Raw genomic sequence first — 22,240 nt, 5'->3', positions numbered from 1 at the left:
CCTGCCAAACCCTGCCTGCAATTATGTAGTAAACCCGACTGTAAAGAGAAAGGAAACTTGGGTGTACTGTTCTGTCACAGCACAACTTCGGTGAGTTTTATAAGAGAGTGCATTCCAACATTCATCAGGTATAATATTTGACTGGTGTAAAAATATCTGAAATGTTTCATTTTGGCTTATATATAATCATATTGTGGGGAGTATAGTAGATATGCCATTCCGCTCTCTCCCTTTGTCTAGTCAAAGGATTATGGACAGTCACTTTTTGTGTTATCTGCGCTAAAAGAGTAAAGGACGATAATAGTGTATGTATTTACCTTGATTTAAGCAGTAAATTTGGTTTGCCTTATAATAAATGGGAGACAGGTCATATTATTTTGGTTCACAGTGAAAACCTGTAAAGGCTGAAATTAAAGTTTACACCTTCTGAGGTAGAATTGTACTTTACAACAGAGAAACACAATAATAGATTGAACATTTTTGTAGAGAACATATTTTCTTACAGAAATACCAAAGTGTCATATGGTTGTTATATAATTACTGAACAAATATGTCATGGTAATACAGACCCTACCCTTTGATGATGACTATAAATTACCTGATATATGGTTAGTATTTTCTTGGTGTATAAAGACAGCGTTGAAAAGTACTACTACCTCCCTCATTATCACAGTAACCCTATTTCTATCCATGTAACCAAGTAAAAAAACAGCATTGTTTAAGTATCTTTACTATAATTACACAGACAAAAACATGTACAATAGCTGGATGTCTCAGGCGCACTTCATTTCAGTAAATTACACTTTCCAAAAATGAAGCATCACCATTCACACAAATATTCAGAGTACAAAACTTGAAAAGAAAGTTTGATGAAAAAAGAAACATGTACAGTGATTTACAATTCAATACACCATTATGACCACACTTGAATACTGGACCTTCTCAAAACTTTATCTCATATCCTTCAAATTTGAACGCAGCTGTTGATGTACTTTTGTTTTCATTAGGCATTTTATTCTAACATCTTAACTTAGACATTTCAGGTATGGTATAAAAAATGGGAAGCTTTTTAAGTCTATTTTCTTGGTGATATTTTGTATGTACATCAACAAAATGAAGGCACAGTTTATGAGAAGAGCACATCTGAAGACATAATTTTGTAACTGGCTAATCAAAATCATTATGTCCTTTTAACCTTGCATTCCAACTAAAGATTTCTAACAGGACAAAATGGCTGCCAGAATTTACAACAGGCACATTCATAGATATACTGTGGAAAAGTAACATTTTTATTCAGAGCACAATGGAGCTTTTATGTTTAGGGGGACATCAATCGGTGTTTTGTTGTGTCCTTGGGCAAGACACTTCCATCATTGTCAGGTAGTAACTAACGTCAAATTTATGCAAAACGGAGTTAAAAATATGCAGAACCTGACCAAACTCCTGGCTAAGATCTGAAAAAAGCTTCACTGGTCCAGGCAGGTTGCCCATGTAGCATCAAATGAAAATGATTCCCAGACTACCGGGAAAATTTAAAAAAAGTATAAATAAAAGTATCAATTTGAATGCCTAAAAATATTCTCAATACTAACTCTACCTAACATGTCTCACATTTTCTTTTGAAATGAATAAATTCCACTTTTCCACAACATTCTAATTTAGTGGTGCACTTGTATTTTTTAATAGATCCAAATTTGAACACAACATTGGGCCATTTCAAACATTTAAATGAAAATTCTGAAAATTAAATGGACATTAATCGAATGCTCCACACTTCACATGTGTACTACTGAGAACTTATTCGTCCCATAGTTTCTTTCCACAGTTTGTCTTTCCAGTCCTCTTTTCTGTTCAGGCAGGGTGCATGTGATTGTATACAGCAAATCATAGCACCAGATAGTGAGCAGCTCCTCCACTCCACAGCTAGAGGACGCAGTAGCAGTGGTATCTGCAGCCTATGCCCTCTCTTTTCGCTTTAGTTTGGAGGATTTCTTCACGGTGCCGTTTTTGTTGAGCAGCTTTAACACTTTGTCTTTGTGATCCAGGACTTTCATCATCGTGTCCCGCGCTTCTGTGACCTGGTCCATCACAAGTTTACACCGCTGCATGTTGCCCTGAAAAAGTTTAGATATAATAGAATATAGTTAGGAATGGTTTTGGCAAAAAAATGTTCAGACCAACTACAACCTAAGAAAAGACTTTGAGTCTCACCAGATGTAAATCCAGACCGTCAGGCTTAAACATGATCTAAAACGCATGTGTCAAATGTGGCCCGTCAGGTCATTTTTTGGCCCGTCAAGAATGTGAATTAAAAGGTAAAAGGAATATGTCTGTGAGCAGGTGTGCCTCGGCCAGATACAGACTTTTAAAAATGTCAGTTTATCACGAAATACACAGTTACACAGACATATTTTTTACACCTGTGCAAATGCATAGGTAATATTTATAACTTGAATTAGTAATAGTTAATTAACAAGTGAAAAAGTACTTTTATTATTTTAAGTACATTTATTTTAAATTACATTTGGTAACATTTATACTGCCTTACAGTTACATCTGGCCCCATTTTGCTAATGTGGCCCTCAGTGAAAAAGAGTTTGACACCCCTGATCTAAAATAAGACCGAACCCTGGATAATGTAGTTCTAAATAATGATTAAGCCAAAGGAGGATATAAAAATGTAAAGATTGTTTAAAAAATAAAATAAATAAAATTGCAAAGGGTCCCATATAGCACCAGATGCAATCCATGTACCACAGTTTGAGAAACACTCGGTTAGTTACTGTAAATGCACCATCTGCATATTATTTGGGAATACTTTCATTGTAGCTTGTAGTTAACTGATTACATTTTAAGCATTGGGTACATGCAAGAAAGTGAAAAAAAGCACACAAAAATCTACATAAACTTAGCATTTCATTTTCATATAGAGAGGCAAATACTATAAATCAAGCATTGCAGTTAGAATTTTGTTAAGATAAAGTTAATCTTACTTGTATGAGCTCATTGATTCTGTGGAGGTCATCATCACCTCCTGCTCTCTTCTTTGGGATCAGTCCTTCTTGGAGAGTGGACAGACGGCTGTACACATCATGTTCCAAATTTGTCTGAAAATCAATTAATTGAGTCATTGTCAAACATCACAAAAAACTAACCAAGCTTTTAATGGATTATGGTCAGCTAAAAGTATAGCTCTTACCAGTTGTCTGAGCTGAGCAGCACACAGATGGATCTTCCAGCCTTGAGCTCTGCAGGCAACTCCTCTCTGATTGGCCATTTCCTGTAGGCTCCCTTTCTTGTCCTCTTTAATAATAAAATAAACATTATATTAACATACTGGCTTTCAGTTAGCTCACAGTTCTTCCGCGCATGTGCAACATTCGGTGCCTTCAGCACAGGTGTCTGGGTCATCCGGGATTCACAGAACCATAATTATATATGCAACTTTTTGTTTTCCTCATATGATTGAACAAATGATAATAAACTGACCTTTGACCCGGATGTCGCTGTACCTCTGGAAGTGGTGGTAGGCAGCCTTCCAGGGGTTTCGGTAATGCCTCAGCAGGGTGACAGGAGGACGGGGCCGGACTGGGACGTAACGCACTCCTTCCTCATCTGAAACAAAAATACAGTCCAGATTTCCTGCACTACACATTTACACAAAGACAGACAGAGGCATACACATACCGACATATTCTCTAGGGGGGGACTCGCGCCTCTCGGCCCTTCCAGTGATAGGTCTGCCAGGGGCCTTCTCCTCATCAGTACTGTTGGTCTCCATCATCTCACTCTCCTCTGTGGAGATGACATGCTGCTGCTTCCGGGGCTTCTTGCGCGGAGAGGCCCCTGGGATGAGCTCCCCTGTGGCGGACGTGGTTAGGGACGAGGCCTGGGTGGTAAGTGCTGGAGCTGAGGACAAACTAGCATTGGGATCTACAAACAAGAAACATACATACTTTTAATTAGAAACCATAAATTTACATACACTATATAAAAAGACACGTACATTTTTTTCTCTCTGTCTGACATGAAATCAGACTAAACGTTTCCTGTTTTAGGTCAATTAGGATTACCAAAATTATTTTTATTTGCTAAATGCCTGAATAATGTGAGAAGGATTTTTTAAGACAATTTTTCATTACTTTCTTCAAAGTCAGAAGTTTACATACAGTAAGATTACTATGCCTTTAAACTATTTGGTAAAACCCAGATGGTGATGTCATGTCTTTGGTTAATTAGAGACACACCTGTGGATGTATTTGAAGGCGCACTCGGTATTCCAGAGATAAATGTGCTTTGGTCTGAAATGTGCACATCAACCCAAGAACAAAAGCAAAAGACCTTGTGAAGACGCTGCTGAAGCTGTTACGCGTGTGCCATTATCCACAGTGAAACACGTAGTGTACAGGGGCTGAAAGGCTACTCTGCAAGAAGACGACATTACTACAAAAGAAATAAAGCTAGATTCCAGTTTGCAAATGCACACAGGGACAAAGACATATTTTTGGAGATATGTCCTGTGGTCTGACTAAACTAAAATGTAACTGTTTGGCCATAATGAGCATTGTTAGTTTGGAGGAAAAAGGGGGAAGAGAACACCATCCCATCTGTGAAATATGGGGATGGCAGCATCATGTTGTGAGGTTGTTTTGCTGCAGGAGGGACTGGTGCACTTCACAAAATAGATGACATCATGAGGAAAGAACATTATGTGGAATATCACAACATCTCAAGACATCAGCCAGGAATTTAAAGCTTTGGCACAGATGAAATCAGACTAAACGTTGGACAATGGCCCGAAGCACGCTGCCAAACTGGTTAGAAAGTAGCTTAAGGATAACAAAGTCAATGTTTTGGAGTGGCCATCACAAAAACCCTGATCTCAATCCTATTGAAAATGCATGGACAGACCTGAAAAGGTATGTGCGAGCAATTCCTGCCAACTATTGTGACAAGCTTGTGGAAGGATATCCAAACTGTTTGACCCAAGTCACTCAATTTAAAAGCAATGGTACCAAATACTAATGAAATGTATATAAACTTCTGACTTTGAAGAAAGTAATGAAAACTTGTCTAAAAAAAATCCTTCTCTCATTATTCTGGCATTTAGCAAAGATACATAATTTTGGTAAACCTAACTGCCCTAAAACAAGAAAAGTGAGGAAACAGTGAGGGAAAAAAGTGCATGTGTCTTTTTATATAGTGTATGTAAAGTTCTGGTTTCAACTGCACATGCTTTATAACAACAGCAATAAATATTAGTAATGGTGCTGTCCAATATTATAATTTATACACGCGACATAAATTAGCAAATAATCCCTTCTTGACCTGGTTGTTGGGAGGAGGTATCCATTGGCTCCACCTCTTGTTTGATCTTCAGGTCAGGACAGGTGGAACTGGTGACACAGGAAGCGGTGCTACTGGCTGCGGGCTGAGTGGGTGATGCCACAGCGTTAGCCATAGAGGCGGGTACTGGAGGAGTGACCGCCATGGCTGCTGGCAGGGCAGACAGAACCGCAGAGGGCTGAGAGGGGGGCACAGGTCCTGGGGCAGAGAGCATGGTGGGGATGGCCTGGGCCATGTGCTGGGGGACTGTAGAGACAGTCTGCTGTTCTGGAGGCTGAGAAGGTAAAGCCTCCACAGTAGCCATGACAGGAGGGGCCACTGCCATGTGCACCTCTGCTTTGGGCTTCAGACTGAAACAGAGACAATGAAACACTAAATCTCAATGTGTACAATGTTACAACAGAATAGGGATTGCATCATTGTAAAAAATATATAATCTGTCACTGTCTGTTTATGATGTATTTGAGATGTTTACAAAGCCATGATCACAGAGTTAAAAAGTTATTTTGTAAACATTGTGATATAATTTATATGAAATGAATGCAATATAAATAAACATAAAAGCCACAACTTTGTCACATTGTGCCCCATCGCAAATAAGCCCTCTGTATAAGTCCACGACAAATAGATTATCTTAAACAAATTTTTAAAAAGAAAATTTGAAGAGAGTGCTAGACAGCCATTTTGTTAGATAGTGCCTTGATTTGCATATCATTATGTTCAGAATGCAAATATGCATCAACGCGGTATTGGCTTTTTCCAAACAAAAAATCTGTGAAAGTGAAGTCTTTTGTTGAAATTTTGTAAAATCCTCATGACCAAAGTCATATTCAAAATTTTATTGAAAATCTTTAATTGTACACGAGTTTAGTACCAAAAGCAGATCTCAAAGTGTTTGGACATTTCCTTGCACACATTTCATTGCAAAGTATGACAGTGTGTGCTTTTGCCATTCCCAAGTTTGACTTAATATGGCAGACTTCCTGTACAGTTTAGGGCAGAGCCATAATATATTTTTTTTCTTGGTTAAGACTCCCATTGGCAACTGGAAAATCTAAGTTTGAGGTGGCACTACTAAGTCGTCTTTCGTAATTTCTTTCTCGGGTCTTCGCTCAAAATTACAGCTCATCGAGTTATAATTTTTGACTGGTTACTGGCATGGTTTTGTTTACTTTATTTTTTGCAATTTTCCAAGCTCCAGGCATGGTTTTAATCTTTTTTATTACCCTGCAGGTCGGGGGGATCCTGCTCCTCTCACAGTGGTCTCCATTCTGGCCCCGCTCTGTTCACTGGGCTGTGCTGGAATCAGGGTTTTACGCGCACATCTGAAGTAAAAGGACACAATAAAAGTTTATTGCTAGACCTATATAAATAAAAGTAGTGGCATTAACATGACATCAAAATTTTATGACCTTTTAGCTCTAATGGACAAAATGTATATTTTTCATAAAGTCATAAAACGCTCCAGCACAATTATTTTCTAGTTTCTACATTTGAATTATCACAGAAATATTAAAAACAACACATGCAATGTGATTACTGTCTAGTTGAACTTGTTTGTTTGAAAATATAGCAGATGTTCTTTTATGGGTTTTTTTTAAAGCTTTTTGTTGAACGTTGATAATATAAGTTTGTGGCTCACGTTTCAGTGGCAGGCTTCTTTCTGAGGATGCTAGGCCGAGGGGAGGACACAAGAGTGGGAGCTCCTCCGACAGCTGCTCCCTGGGCGTGGGCTTGCACCATGGTGGCTACAGGCTGGGTTGCCCCAAACGTGGTGCTGATGGGGCTAGCTACGAAGCCATCTGCCAAAACAACTCCTGAAATCCAAAAAATATTTTAGTCTTTTATTTCAGAGTTTTCATCGCTGAGGTGTCAATAATAAATTACATTTAGTAATACGAAAAACTTGTAACTATTAACTAAACCTATGTAAAAAGCAGCTTTATTGTGATAAGTTGAAAAGTTTGGGAGATCGCCCATAATTTTCTTATTTGATTACCTGGTTTTGCTTCAGCCTGGGCTTGTTGCGGTTGCTGCTGTGGCTGCTGGGTCACACTTGGCGTCTGCTGTAGTCCTTGTGTAGTAATGGGGGCTGAGGTGTGCAGACCCTGGACTCCTATGGGTGCAGGCTGAATGCCTTGAGCAGCGATTGGTGCCGGCTGGATCCCTTGGGTGCTGATTTGAGCTGAGGGCAAACCGATTCGATCCACTGTCATCAGCTGCATGTGGTTCAGATGCACTGTAGTGGCCACCCCTACTCCTGGCTGAGTGGGCAGCGCTGAACTGGGGGCTTGAGGAGTAACTAATTGAGGAAAAGAACCTGTAAGTGACTGAATACATCCTAATATTTTGGTATGTTGTTTTACATTGTCATTTTCATCATTTTCAACTCAATTAAAAACACGAGCAGTGCTCGATTGGAAACAAACAATGATACTCAATAGAATGTAGCTGGTGTGTGTGTTTTTAAATTGGGTATGTCGTATTTCAATGCATTTCAATCATTAATCATAGAGTCAACACATAAAGTCAAGCTTGACTCTTGCCTAGTTAATATCATCTGACATTGGTTTATCTTGTGGCACTTACCAGGATATTGGCGAATGGCAGACACAGAGCTGCTGATAGGGGTATAGGTGTGTGTCAGAGGATAAGAGGACGAGTAGGCCGGAAGGAAATACTGAAACTGCACTGGAACTGAAGGTCTTCAAAATAAAAGAAAACTCCAAATCAGTGATGAACTTTAAACTATTATTATTATTACCTTAACAAATATATATATTTTTTGGTATTCTGTATTTTATGAAGAACCAATGCTTATTTCAAATGGTATAAACCCATTGCAAACCAATGTTGTATAAAGACCCATATTGAAAAATATAAAGGTAAAAAGAGTAACCTGTCACTCCTTGCTTCCATAGTGACAGGGTTCGGAGATGCCCGATGTCCAGGGATGGGAATGAGGCTGGTTCGTTCTCCTGAATAATCAGGCTGCACACGAGATGATGAATGGGCAATAGGCTGCGGAACCACTTTAGCTGCAAAGAAACCAAAAAGAGCATTAGTCATGAATGCTAGTGTGGAGAGACATAAAGGGACATAAAACACACATACCAACAGGAATAGTGGATGTGGTCACTGCAGTAGCATGAGAAGAGTGAGAAGCTACTGTCATGGTCACTAGTGTGTTACTAGTCATTTGAGTGTGAGGGACAGAGCCTGTATTTAAAAAAAAAAGAAAAAAGGAAGAAACATTATTAAAAAGATCAAAGTAGCTAAGCAAGGTCAGATGCAATTAAAACAAATGTGCTAGGATGTTATCATGAAACAACACTATAACCTAGACAAATTTAATATATAGCAATACAGCTAGTACTATGATTCAATCAGTATGAGGCTGCCTATCACAATAACACAATACGACTGGCAAGTAACATCATTTCTGACTCTAACCATGTTTTGAACTGTGAATATGCATTGCTTCCATCTGGGCGACGGTTCAGTGTTCCACGATTTAATAAGGTTAGGCTGAAGCATTCTTTTGTTTATCAGTCAATCCTTAAAATAAACAAGGAGCTTAATCCATAGCTATCAAAGTGCTAGAAAGTGAGTAAATGTATGTCACTTGAATTAATGTTTGTTTAGTGTCTGTGTCGCATGTGTTGTGATGTTAATGTGAAGCAACGGAGCCACTGTTTTTATGTGCAAGACAAATTTCAGATCTCTGATCTGACAATAAAGTATTCTCCATCTATCTATCCATCTATCTATCAATCAATGCACACATTTACCCTGATTGAACCAAAACAGTAAACAAGTTACCGGTATTTGCAAATGGTATAAACCAAATGCCAGTTGATTTTACAATTATACAGTTTAAATAGCCTCAACACTAAAACCAATGACACTAGTATTGCCAAAACAAAATATCAAGAAATATCGCTCAACAAATTTTCCCTTTGCTCTCAAGTTTATCTTATGTACCAGTATATACATAATAACGCAAAGTACCTATAGCGGTAGTTGATGGCACAGTGTTTGTTGCCACAATTGGGGCCACTGTTGCTGCAGCGACTGGTGTCACGGTGCTGAAAATAGATTTCTGTGGGTAGAAAGTCATTACAGTTAGCAATAAGCATATAAGCTAAATTAATTCTTAAAGTTTTGCAGCAGTTACCTGGGTCATGGTGTTGGGAGGCTGGGGTTTCTGAGTGCCTATTGCTGGGTGGGAGGGCAGTGTGATCCGGGTCGCTGTGTCACGTGATGTTTGAGGTCTCTGAATACTAACTGCGGCTGGAGGGGGGTGAATGGCCAGCCCAGGCCGTCTGAAAAGAATGAGTTGTATTTATTTTGTCTGCTTTGGTTAAATGTTGTTAAGAAATAACTCTGTGGTCTGCTACATACCCATGGGCTACATCGGTGGAGTGAGTAACCGCTGGACTGATGACTGGAGACTGAGTCCGACTGGCCACTACATTCGGGAGCACAGGCGTAGAAGTGGTAACTGGCGGACGAGACTGCAGACAGACGGAGAAGTTATGTTACTCTATGGATGTAAAAAATAAAAAAAATAAAAAAATGTTGTACCTGAATGGTCTGAATGATGTGCTGCACAGTGGGTTGGCCTGGGCCTGCACTTGTCCCAGTGGCTGGTCGCAAGACAGGTTTGGAGCTGGACATAACAGCTGCTGCAGCAGCTCCTATGGGTCAGAACACACTTATAAAAAACTGCTAGACTAAACAGTCAATACATTTACAAAATATTCTTACCTCGAGGTAAATGGGACGTGAAGGTTTGGGGTGTCACTGGAGGTGTCCCTATCTGCAGAGCAGGAGCACTGCCTCTAATGATCTGGATATTAGTTGGCATCAAGTGATGCAAATTACTAGAGTGACCCTGAAAGAAATATGTCAGATTAAGATCATTTAGCACATAAATATTTTCCTGTTGACAGTGAGAACTCACTTGTTGACCACTGATAGTCGCTACTGGAATGGAAGGGGTTGTAGCGATGCTGCTTTCTATAGTCACAGTGATGTGACCGGGGACTTTTGGGATGTGAGCTTGATTGGGGATCGGAGCTGGAGCGATGAGTCGACTTGGCATTGGAGACTTCAGCACAGCCTTAATTTCCCAAATATAAATATCAATATCAAAAATCTTTCTTATTATTTAAATTATTGTAACTGTGACACTTGGCAGAAATATGAGGTAATAGATTTTAACATATAAAAATGTACATATTTTTATTAATACAACCCCAATTCTAATGAAGTTGGGATGCTGTGTAAAACTTAAAAAAAAAACAATACAATGATTTGCAAATCCTTTTCAACCTATATTGAACTGAATAAACTACAAAAATGTGAAATTTAATGATCAAACTGATAAACTTTGTTTTTATGCAAATATTCACTCATTTTCAATTTGATGTCTGCAACACATTCCAATAAAGCTGGGACTGGGGCATGTTTACCACTGTGTTACATCACCTTTCCTTTTAACAACATTCAATAAGCACTTGGGAACTGAGGACACCAATTGTTGAAGCTTTGCAGGAGGAATCCTTTCTCATTCTTGCTGAATGTACAACTTCAGTTGCTCAGCAGTCGGGGTCACTGTTGTCGTATTTTGCGCTTCATAATGTGCCACACATTTTCAATGGGAAACAGGTCTGGATTGCAGACACGCCAGTCTAGTACCCACACTCTTTTACCATGAAGCCACGCTGTTGTAACACGTGCAGAATGTGGCTTGGCATTGTCTTGCTGAAGCAAGGATGTCCATGAAAAAGACATTGCTTGGATGGCAGCATATGTTGCTCCAAAACCTGTATGTACCTTTGAGCATTAATGGTGCCTTCACAGATGTGCAAGTTCCCCATGGGCACTAACAAACCCCCATAACATCACAGACGCTGGCTTTTGAACTTTGCACTGATAACAATCCAGATGGTCCTTTTCCTCTTTGGCCCGCAGGACCCGACGTCCATGATTTCCAAAGACAATTTGAAATGTGGACTCATCAGACCACAGCACACTTTTCCACTTTGTGTCAGTCCATCTCAGGTGAGCTCGGCCCCAGAAAAGCAGGCACTTGATATATGATTCGTTTTGCATGGTACAGTTTTAACTTGCAGATGGAGCAAGTTAAAACTGGAGATGTAGCGACGAACTTCATTAACTGACAATGGTTTCCTGAAGTGTTCCTGAGCCCATGTGGTAATATCCTTTACACATTCATGTCTGTTTTTAATACAGTACCGCTTCAAACATTGAAGGTCAAGGGCATTCAGTGTTGGTTTTCGGCCTTGGCGCTTACAAGCAGAGATTTCTCCAGATTCACTGAATCTTTTGATGATATTATGGACCGTAGATGATGAAATCCCTAAATTCCTTGCAATAGTATGTTGAAAAACATTGTTTTTAGACTGTTGGACTAGTTGCTCATGCAGATGTTCACAAAGCGGTGAACCTCACCCCATCCTTGCTTGTGAATGACTGAGCCCTTTGGGGATGCTCCTTTTATACCCAATCATGACACTCACCTGTTTCCAATTTACCTGTTCACCTGTGGAATGTTCCAAACAGGTGCATTTTAAGCATTCCTCAACTTTCACATTCTTTTGTTCCCCCTGTCCCAGCTTTATTGGAATGTGTTGCAGGCATCAAATTGAAAATGAGTGAATATTTGCATAAAAACAATAAAGTTTATCAGATTGAATGTTAAATATCATCTCTTAGTAGTTTATTCAGTTTAATATAGGTTGAAAAGGATTTGCAAATCATTGTATTCTGTGTGATTACCTTCATCTGTCCCTCGGTGAGCACTGTGGGCTGGGCCTGTGGTAGATGAACAGCTGGGGTAGGTACAGTCACGGGGGTCCCAGGCTGAATGGACACTGTCTGAGGAACAGCCTGAGGTGGACCAAGTGTCTGAACCTGAGGGTACGGTCTGACCACCATTGTTTCCTGTTTATCGTCTCTAAACGGGATGGGCCCTCCACCTGGAGCCGGAGGGGGATCCTGTGATCCATGGTCTGTATCACGATTACTGTCTCCATCTGGACCAGCTGAAAATAAATTTAAAAAATATTGAATTCTACAAGCTTAAGCCTGCACTTTACTGTACTGTACTTGTATAAAATCAAAGCTATGTCACCTGCTGGATTGGACGGCTGGGTGACAGATACGAGGTTCCCAGATGGAGGGATCTGCGGAGCTCCTCCCGTGGACGCAGGCAACCCGTGACGTGGAAATTGTTGGGAGCTCATTTCAAATAGACCAAATCTAAATTGCAATATATTGTATCGTCAGTAGATTGTTTTTAGTGCTTAAGCAAGATGGTTCATTGCCTTAGCTGTGGTGGTATCAACAGTAGACTCCACTAAGCAAAACGAATGCTAAAAAATAATGTTGCCTTAAACCGCATAAAAACGCATCGCTTTTAACCCCACCAGTAAGGATCAGCACAAACATCTGTACAACAACAAACACCAATAGAAGTAGGAATTTATATAAACTTATGCCCTTTAAAAACTAGTTACTGCTCGGTGACGCTGGCTATCTATCAGCCCTGCTTAGATCCGTGTCAGATTTGAGGATTTCCGTCAACTACGGTTAAATACACAAATTGTACACAGTTCAGTCAAACGGTGTACACACAATCTAAATTGCTTTACTATAAATGGCTACATTGTGAATTAGCTTTTTAGCGACCATTATGCTAACTGCTAACAGTAGAGCCGCCAACCTTTTCCTACTTAACAGTTTAACCTGGCAAATCTCCGCTAACTTTGCATGTGCATTTAAAATGTCTTTACGTGTGCATCGTTTTTACCGTATATGGAAGTTCGAAACCAATATTTGTTTTGAAGATTACAGATTTTCCATTCGCCTTTTCTTTTTTCCAACATGTAAGCCGGAAGAACGCTTCGGAAGATCAGGGCCGCCCTCTTTACAATTGTCCAATCACAGAAGGGTTTTCCATGTCTTTGGCCAATGAGAGCGCTCCAATCTGTCCAGGACCTACAAAAGGGAGGGGGAAGCGGCCAATCAGAGGTCTTTATTGTGGTCACATTATACTGGGAGCTACTGGCGCTTCTTCGACTACTGCACTGTTCACCATTGACAAAAATAGTCATCGAACGTAAACAAGGCTATATTGGTCAAGCGTTCATTAATCTATTAACAAGAATATACATTTTACAGATTGTGGATTATGACTGAAGCCTTGTTCTAATCCCGATGCTGATTACGTGGTTTATCTGTAGGGGCACATTGCTTTTACGTGTCATTTTCCCAAAAGGATATCTTTATTTTATTATGTCTTCGATCATGTTCAAATTCAGAGCTTAAATAAAGTTGATGAATGATTAATGGTGCAGGAATGGATCGATGTTCATGGGCCACACAAACAGGAGCTCACGTTGTTTGTGAGCCCTGAGCAGTCACATCAGAGCATGTGTGACCTCGCCTCCAGTACAGTGTGTGCGCCACTAGAGGGAAGCACTGCTCCATAATTGTACACAGAAGTGGACAAGGCAGCTTTGGTTGTCAACAGGTTTTGGGATAAGGAGTTTGGACGGCTGGTTTTGGGATAGGAATTTTTGGAAAAGTGATTTCATCTGATGTGATCTGTTTGCAATGGCATGCCAACAATAAGATTCCAATAACATTCATAGGCCTATATTTAAACTAAAGGTACACTATGTAGTTTTTAATCACAAGCTTGACTCCATAGAGATGTTAATGCCTGGAATTTACTACAGCATGGCATTAAAAATATCTATCAAGCATGAATTTCATTCCAAGTATATTTATTACCTTGAAAAACATTTGAGTAGAATCACCTCTCTACAGATCTGACCTATAACTTGGCTTGATTGTGTTACTGGCTACTCTACGCTGAAATATGTAGACTAAGTTTATTGCCATACTGTGCAGTCTCCGTGGGCACAAGCAGGTGGCATACCCTCCACCTGGAAAAGCTACATAGTAGGGTAGCTACATTTACAAAAAAATGTATGGCAAAACAACCTTTCTACAAATAGTTCCAGGCTTTTACCACTGAAAACTTAGGGCGGTAGTAAGATATTCTGCCACATATGTGTGTGTGTCACTGTCAGTTTTACCAGGCTAAATTAGGTTCTCTAGTCAATGCAATGTTAACATGAATGTGACTGAAAAAGATAGAGAACACTCACATGTGGATCAATAAAATTTGTCTAAATTTGTGAAACCCTCACAATATCCTTTGAAGGATAACTACATATTTCATCACTATCCCATCCCACCTGCTTTGTTATATAAAACTAATACAAGCTTTGACCCAGCCTTAAATTACCCAGCAGCCCTGACTCACATCCACATGTTATGTTCCTGGGAACTGTTGAAAGCCTGCAGCGATCATTCTTCGGATATCATTGTGGCCTAGTTAAAATAATGGCATTTTGAATCGTAAACTAAGGAATCTGAAGGAGGGATCAGAAGAGGTAGGTGTCACATTCCTAGTCTATCTATCGATAACTCATAATTAGTCATCATGCACTATAGACATTTAGGGCTAGACTTCAACAGGTAAGTTCACACCTGGTTGTGTGGTTTTACTGACTCAGCTGCAAACGTCTTTGTTAAGCCTGTCTACAATAGCATGTTTTTATTATCTCTTGACTAATTCATTCATGTTTTCCTGCACTACTAGGTGCAGTCTGGATTCTAAAGTATTGAATGGCTGGAAACTGCTGACAGACACTTGAGCTTTGAAGACTCGAATAGGCAAGTTTATGTCATCATGCATTTTTTTATTTGATCATCAGAGGGTGTGGTTCCATGCACACTCAAAATGTGATTAATATCAGATTATTAAAATGACATGTAAAAAGCAAAATCATCAAATTTCTCTCTGACCATGGTCCTTCTGATTACTCACAACTGATTTTGCAGTTTACATGACATTTATGTAATCTTAAAGGTCCAGAAATCAGATTTTAATGAGATTTTGGTGTGCATGTGAATAAGACAGTGTGTCTTTTGGCCAGTGATGGGAAGAATATAAAGGGATTTAACTAAGTAAATAGGTACGAGGCTCCTGCAGTTGGTCAGATCTAGGTTCAGCAACAGTCTGTGTCAAAGAATGAGGTCAGCTGACACCTGAATATACTGAATGACCAGGTTATTCCATCAATGGATTTCTTCTTCCCTGATGACACGGGCATATTCCAAGATGACAATGCCAGGATTCATCAGGCTCAAATTGTGACAGAGTGGTTCAGGAGCATGAGACATCATTTTCACACATGGATTGTCCACCACAGAGTCCAGACCTTAAACCCACTTAGAATCTTTGGGATGTGCTGGAGAAGCTTTGTGCAGCGTCAGACTCTATCATCATCAATGCAACATCCTGGTGAAAAATTAATGCAACACTGGATGGAAATAAATCTTGTGACATTGCAAAAGCAAAATTGAACCAATGCCACATAAATGTGTGCCGTAATCAAAGCTAAAGGTGGTCCAGCCGAATATTAGAGTGTCTGACCTTTTTCTCTGGTGATGACTTTTTTTGGCCAAGCAGTGTATTTCAATACGGTCCAATCAAAGCGTTGAATACTTTTACATCAAGTTGCATTTCACTATCAAGGACCCCGACACAACAATGGTTTATGATAAACCATTTTATTGATCAGATGAATAGATGTGGAAGCTGGGTAAAGACTCTGTCCCAGGCGGTTAGCCCAGCCTATTCATCTCTGTAGATGATGAGGTCTTCGGGCTGAAATAGGAATGCTGCATAAGAGACATGGGGTGGGAGGGAGCAGCCGAAAGAGCAGAGGCAGACGCTGTTGCTGGGATAGGCTTGTATAAATTGGGCTTCTGGGTAATTAGAGGAGTGGTTGAGGTGAGCTGTGGTTTGCTGGAAAGGACCAGAACGAGGTTGAGGCGTGGTCCTGCTCCTGAATCTCAGTTAATCATATTAACTCCATTGAAATTATAGTGTAAAAACGCAACATAGGATTAGAAAGAGCTTTATGTTTGTTTCACCGTTGTTATGCATGCCAAATCACACATGCACTCACCACAAGAACAGTGTTTTCTATTTTTCTCACTAATTATGTGCAGTTTGAAGCGTAAAATATGTGATCAAGTACTGCTATGTATTCCTATGATTTTTATTAAAGTAATTCTGAACACCACCAAATGAAAAAGTAATACTGCAGTTACTCAAAAAAGTATTCTGAATATGTATTTCCATTACATTGTTACAGCCCTAGGCCTTAAGTTCTTTTGTTGTTTGTGATTATACATTATGGGTTTTTTTTTTTTGTGTTTGTCCCTGAGTCTTCTTCCTTCCTCATAATCATGGCTGTTGGAGCCCTTGGATGTGATTGGAGGACTGTTTTCCAGCCCGGCCAATCAAGGGGCCCACTTTCAGCGGCCTCCCAAGTATTTAAGAAGATTGGGGACCCCCTGTTCAGGGCTGCTGGCCTGGAGTGGCCAGTCATTTGTGTGTGTCTCTTTTGTTCAAGTCACCAGTGACTTTTCGTGACACTTTGTCATCAGTACTGACTCTTTTTGTTTGTAAGATTTTGTTATTATGAAATTTGTGTTTTAGTTACCTTTACCTTTGTTTTTGTTTTACCCCTTGCAAGGTACCCTTTGTTTATATATGTTTAGTTTACCCTTACCATTCCAGTCACTTAAATTACTTCTTATTTTACTATTTCCCATCTTGGTTTTGTTTTTGTTACTGCCCTGTCCCCACATGAGCCTGGTCATAACATACATGTATTCAGTTACTCCCTAATATTAAATATTAAACCTAATATTTCCTTGCCAATACCCATGCTAGCTTTGAGGCTACAGTTGCAGGTAAAGTATTGTAAAAAAAAAAAAAAAAAAAAAAAAATCAGATAAATTAAGATACAATTTTGGTGAGTAATATCTTAATAGTGCATAATGTTAGGTAAAGATTTCAGGCCTCATAAATCCAGTTTGTTCCTTTATTTTGTGCAGTTATTCTCTGCAGTGTGTGATGGTGGTGGTGCCAGGTATTTGTTTCAATACAATTTATTTTTAGCCGTACCACATTACTCTGAAACTGCTGGAAATGCCCTGAGAGCACGGTTTGGCCACAGCAGAGGGGAAAATTCTCAGTATCATTTGCATTTGGCAGAATTTCGGATTTTTTCCCACTTCACTGCACCAGAATACAGCCAGAGGGCCATAGTTTGGATTCTGCGTCATGTTTCACTTTACCTGCAGCTCTGGCCACCATGCCAACTGGTTTAACTTACATTTTTGGGCTAAATACACCAAGATTCCCAGAAAAACAACACCGTTTAAGGTGGGTTAACACTGAATAACTAGAACATAAGCAATTTCAGTAGTATTTCAGTTGTGCAAACTGATACCTACGTCAGCAAAGAAAGAAGCAGGTCTATTACAGAAAATAAAAATAATGAGTTGTGGTGGAAAGGGTTTTGCAGATTGATTTTTAATGTCTGATGTTCAGCATGAGGGGCAAGTTCCAATAAAACAGCTAAATAATCTGCTGGCAAATGTTTTCTACCATGGCACTGAAAGTTTAACATAATGCATTACATTATACTTTAATTAACACAAAATACAGGCAAATGGTCAGTTTGCAATTTTGTAGTTTACATAACAACTAAAACGCTTATGTCTGTGTTGTTGGCAAGGTCTAAAATGTCCTATAAAACCAACACTTTGTACTAGGCTATGACATTACACGTTTCCCACAGACACACAAAGTATAGAGCTGTTTGTAAGATGTCTGGTATTTGGTCTCACCATTGGTTATAGGTGCAGGTATAGCAACTGTTTTTTTCAAGGGTCATATCCTAAGTAGGTCAAGTATTTGAGGCACATTTTTTGAGTGCCCATGTTATCTCAGGGGATTAGCATAAAGCATGCAACAACAAACAAGACTTAGAGAGGGATACAGGTATGCAGGTCTGTAGTTGAGGCTGCCACCCCAGGGCCTCATACCAGTGCCTTATAATATTACAACAAACGCATGGTGGAAGAAACTCAATTAATTGTGCAATACTCTGATAGATTAAACAATATTTTCACCTCTCTGTACTCATTTCTTGTATGGAGGATTAGCAGAGTTTATTTGCAGACATCACTTGTATAAATAAATCAACGCTTTTTATATTTATCGTTAAAAAAAATACAAGAATAAATAAATCATAACTCAAAAGGTCACAGCAGGGTAAGGTAATCAGATCTTGTGTTAGGGCAGTTTGAGGAGAGTAACAGCCCTCAGGACAAAAGTGTCCCTTCTCCATGTCCTGCAGCCTGGGCATCAGTCAGTGTCCAAAGGGAGCTAGGTGATAGCTGGAGACACATCAGGAAAGCTTTTTTCTAGGTTTATTCTTACTGCCGTTCTTGTTTTAGTTTGGCGTAATGAGACGGGACATTCAACTCAAAGCTCTGGAGGCTCTTTGGCCACATTTGTCATAGAAAGTCTTAACATAAAGGTTGTCCTATAATTGTCAGTTCAGTCCTTTGACACTTCATTCACCTCACCTGTATCTGATTGTGTGTTTTGTACTGGTCAAAGAGACCACTGGTTTATCTGCCCCTCAACATCTTTATTGACCCCATAGGGAATTTATCTTCTGCATTTGACCCATCCTTCAAGGCCACTGGGGTAACCTGTCAAGAGCAGTGGATCTGTAGGTCTTGAGCTATCTTGGTCAGGACTATCTTAGCTGGAGAAATTTTTGGTGTTTTTGGGTAGATAGGGGAAACCAGCCCTGGAGTTGAACTTGAAACCTTTTTGCTCTGAGGCGTGAGTGCTAGAATGCTGCATACCACACTTTTTATTAGTCAATAATCAGTTTATTATCCTCTTTTAGTTTGTTGTTATGATTATGACTTTGCACAACTGCGTAACACACTCCTTCTGTCCTGAGGAAGTTTCAGTTCTAGGGGCTTCATTTCATCATGTAAAATTGACAGAGCATTGCCTTGATTTGAGTGAAAAAAGAAGGAAAAATGAGGTGGGGGCACATTCCAGGAGCGCTGTAGGCAGGAAGTTTTGGAATCTCCATGGAAATTAAGGCAAAACACTGTGCTGCACTGTTATTTTTCCAAGAATTTCTCCCAGGCTCCATCCCAGCCAAAACGAGTTCAAATTCCTCAAAGGAAAAAAAAAAGGAAGATAATTTGTTCTTCTGTCATTGTTATTTTTCACTGTAGGGATTATGGAGAAGATTAAAGATGTAACGATTCAAATACCAAGCCGATGTTGTAATGAAAGCTGTGCCCAACCTGGATTTTTAGATTGTTTATATAAGCATTTTACTTATGCCATTGAGATCAACTGTATTCTGTGGTGAAGTGTGATTGGCCAAGGGCAACACACCCACAAAACCACTGTGTCAACCAAAGCAGAGACCAATGCCAGTTGATATATTGTTTCCATCATTGTTAAAAAGAGCTACAGATGTGGAGTAGAGTGGGTTTTATGGAACAATAGTGTATAGACATAAAGATATAACTGAACTCATACGATATCATTCAGCCCACGGATTTCCCAGCAATGTCTTTTCATATTCTTTATTTGAGTGTGCAGTACAACTTTAAATTTAAAAAACATGGAGGAAATACATTTAACATACATATTTTTTACACTACAAACTCCTGATCTGTAGCTACATTTTTAAACTAGATTGTTTTGTGTCGTGTTTGTGTTTCTAGTTTTATTTTTTCACATACATGGCAAAACTCTGAGGATTATTGGCCAACATCAGACTGAACTATGCACATGAGTCAGTCTTACCCTCAGCTTTGGTTCTCTGTCTACAGCATTAGTAAGAACCTGATCATCTCTGTGAGCAATGCTGGAGGGTAGAGGAAAGCTCTTACCAGCAGGGTTATAGAATAAATAAGTCAGCAGTTGACCCATTTTTGCTTAAGGACACACAAGAGGACTTAAGTTAACTTTATTACGTAGAGGGTGAGACTAGCAATAATGCAGTGGTCACTTTTGGGTTGAATTCCACTCAGACCAATGCATACTGTTGTGTCCTTAGACAAAACACTTCACCTCAGCCTACAGAATGTGGCGTGTGAGTAGGTGATTGGTGTGGGTCAGATTGGTACAGTCATTCATACATTCTGTTTTTTTCACATAAATATGGCAATATGCTTTGTGAGATTCGTTTTTATTTACGTAGCCTTAGAGAGAAACAATAAAGTGTATAAGGGTGTGTTCATGCTTGTTTGTTGGTCCTGGTTTTTAGGCCAATTTTAATTCAGGTGTGGACTTGGTTTAGTCTTGTTCCAGTCCTGGTTTTGTAAGGTTTAGTTCCGGGTCTATAGAAAAAGCAAAAGTTAAATCTGTCAACTAGACACAATGTTGTAGAAGTGAGGATGTTTTTCTGCTCATCCAGACCATTAAGGCTGAAAGTGTAAACAATAGCTGTTTACAGTTTCAGTGTAGTTAGCTCCTTCCTTCAGACAGATATAAGACAGTGTCCATCAGCAATCTGACCAGAACTGAAGAAGAGGCTTGGATGAGCAGTGAAACGTCTTCACTCCACAACGTTGTGTCCAGTTGGCAGATTTGACTTTTGCTTTTACTATGGATCAGACCTGGACGACTACGATTACACAGACTTCCGGGTCTATAGTTTTTACATGGAGGTGGTGGTTGTGGGATAGTGAGCATATATTATTTTGCACAAGTACTTGATCAGGGAGCCCTAGATGACTGTTAGGCCACTTATTCACCATTATAGACATTCTTTACACCAATGTAGTATCATTTTCTCCACCTTTCACATAGTGCACCTTTAATAGTATGTGATTACCTCTAATTTGGCCTGATTCAGCACCTTTAACTTTACCATCTGTTGTTGATTCACACTGCGCTGGAGTGAGAGTCAAAGTGGTGAAATCACAGCCGTGTTAAACCCAACTTTCTGACAAACGGCGTAACTTCTGCTCTGATCCAGATGTGTTCGGTATGCACAACATTCACAAGGCGATCAGGGCCCACGGGGATCCTCGGCTGCATGGGGAGAGGAGCCAAAAATAAGTCAAGTAAGAGTACTTTTACCTCAAAAGGATATTACTCAAGCCAAAGTAATAAGTATGCCTGAAGAATTACCCATGAAAAGCTGAAAAAGACTGAAAACAAACTGATTTATGTGTTGATGGGAAAGACTTTGTGAAATATTGTAAAGGCTTTGCACACATCTTAAAGGTGCACCATGCAACTTTCCTGGTGGGGATGGGGGTACGTTGTTGATGTTTTTATTTTTAAAAATACCTTGAAAACATGCACGGATACAAAGTTTAATGCCATACTGTGGAACAATCAAGGTAAAGCTATATCATCTCCAATTTAAACAATGAGGTGGTACATAGTGCATATTTAATATAAGACAGAACAATCCACTAGATCTAACATTGTCAATCTAAAATATTTGGCACTTGTAGACGAAACGTGGGGAGGGTAGCTAAACGTTTTACGCATAATATTACTTACAAAGTGAAAAGTATACCACCTCAAATCTATCAAGACTGAAGTAAATAAGCCAGGACCTTTGCACAATCCAAACCTTTACCCAATAACACAACATACTACAGAAGAAACGTCTGAAATCTGTCCAGCCTGAGGACTCAAGAGACAGAAATAATGCTGTGATTGTGCAACAGTTTTCCCAGAAGAAGAAGAGGAATGTGTATTTATCATGGCCGCCTTCAGAGCTGAGAAAAGTGCAGAGGGGCTACGAGATGCAGAGAGGGCGGCCAGGGAAAATGTGTGGTATTTAGGGAATGCCAGTCCTGCTAACAGGGCAACAAGCAGCCCAAAATATTTACATTAAAAAGGCTAATGCCAGTGTTTGCTCAG

The 22,240-nt window shown here is 39.6% G+C and overlaps 2 protein-coding genes across 2 annotated transcripts in view; one reads left to right on the top strand and one right to left on the bottom strand.

Moving 5' to 3' along the window:
• The window catches only part of zbtb11 (zinc finger and BTB domain containing 11), a 505,104-nt gene that overhangs the window by 350,999 nt on the left and 131,865 nt on the right, over window positions 1-22,240 (top strand). The window lies entirely within an intron of this gene.
• sap130a (Sin3A-associated protein a) lies at window positions 715-13,306 on the bottom strand. The gene is made up of 21 exons (XM_033965587.2): window positions 13,187-13,306; window positions 12,509-12,636; window positions 12,154-12,419; window positions 10,313-10,471; window positions 10,117-10,243; window positions 9,934-10,046; window positions 9,751-9,863; window positions 9,524-9,671; window positions 9,358-9,448; window positions 8,461-8,565; window positions 8,246-8,384; window positions 7,936-8,051; window positions 7,346-7,648; window positions 6,989-7,163; window positions 6,573-6,671; window positions 5,329-5,696; window positions 3,688-3,933; window positions 3,490-3,615; window positions 3,200-3,303; window positions 2,994-3,107; window positions 715-2,114 (listed from the first exon to the last, which is right to left on the bottom strand). Exons 2-21 carry the CDS (start codon window positions 12,618-12,620, stop codon window positions 1,956-1,958), a joined length of 3,183 nt encoding a protein of 1,060 aa, XP_033821478.1. The 5' UTR covers window positions 12,621-12,636; window positions 13,187-13,306; the 3' UTR covers window positions 715-1,955.

This window comes from Periophthalmus magnuspinnatus, chromosome 4 (genome assembly GCF_009829125.3).
Source record: "Periophthalmus magnuspinnatus isolate fPerMag1 chromosome 4, fPerMag1.2.pri, whole genome shotgun sequence".
Classification (NCBI taxonomy): Eukaryota; Metazoa; Chordata; class Actinopteri; order Gobiiformes; family Gobiidae; genus Periophthalmus; species Periophthalmus magnuspinnatus.
This window is presented reverse-complemented; position numbering and strand designations above follow the sequence as displayed.

What these genes read in the sequence shown, in the direction of transcription:
- sap130a (XM_033965587.2), bottom strand. Translation starts at nt 12,620, where the DNA reads ATGAGCTCCCAACAATTTCCACGTCACGGGTTGCCTGCGTCCACGGGA. An exon ending in CACGTCCCATTTACCTCGAG is followed by an intron (nt 10,047 to 10,116) that starts GTAAGAATATTT and finishes TCTGACCCATAG; the next exon opens with GAGCTGCTGCAGCAGCTGTT. An exon ending in CCAGGCTGAAGCAAAACCAG is followed by an intron (nt 7,164 to 7,345) that starts GTAATCAAATAA and finishes TTTGGATTTCAG; the next exon opens with GAGTTGTTTTGGCAGATGGC.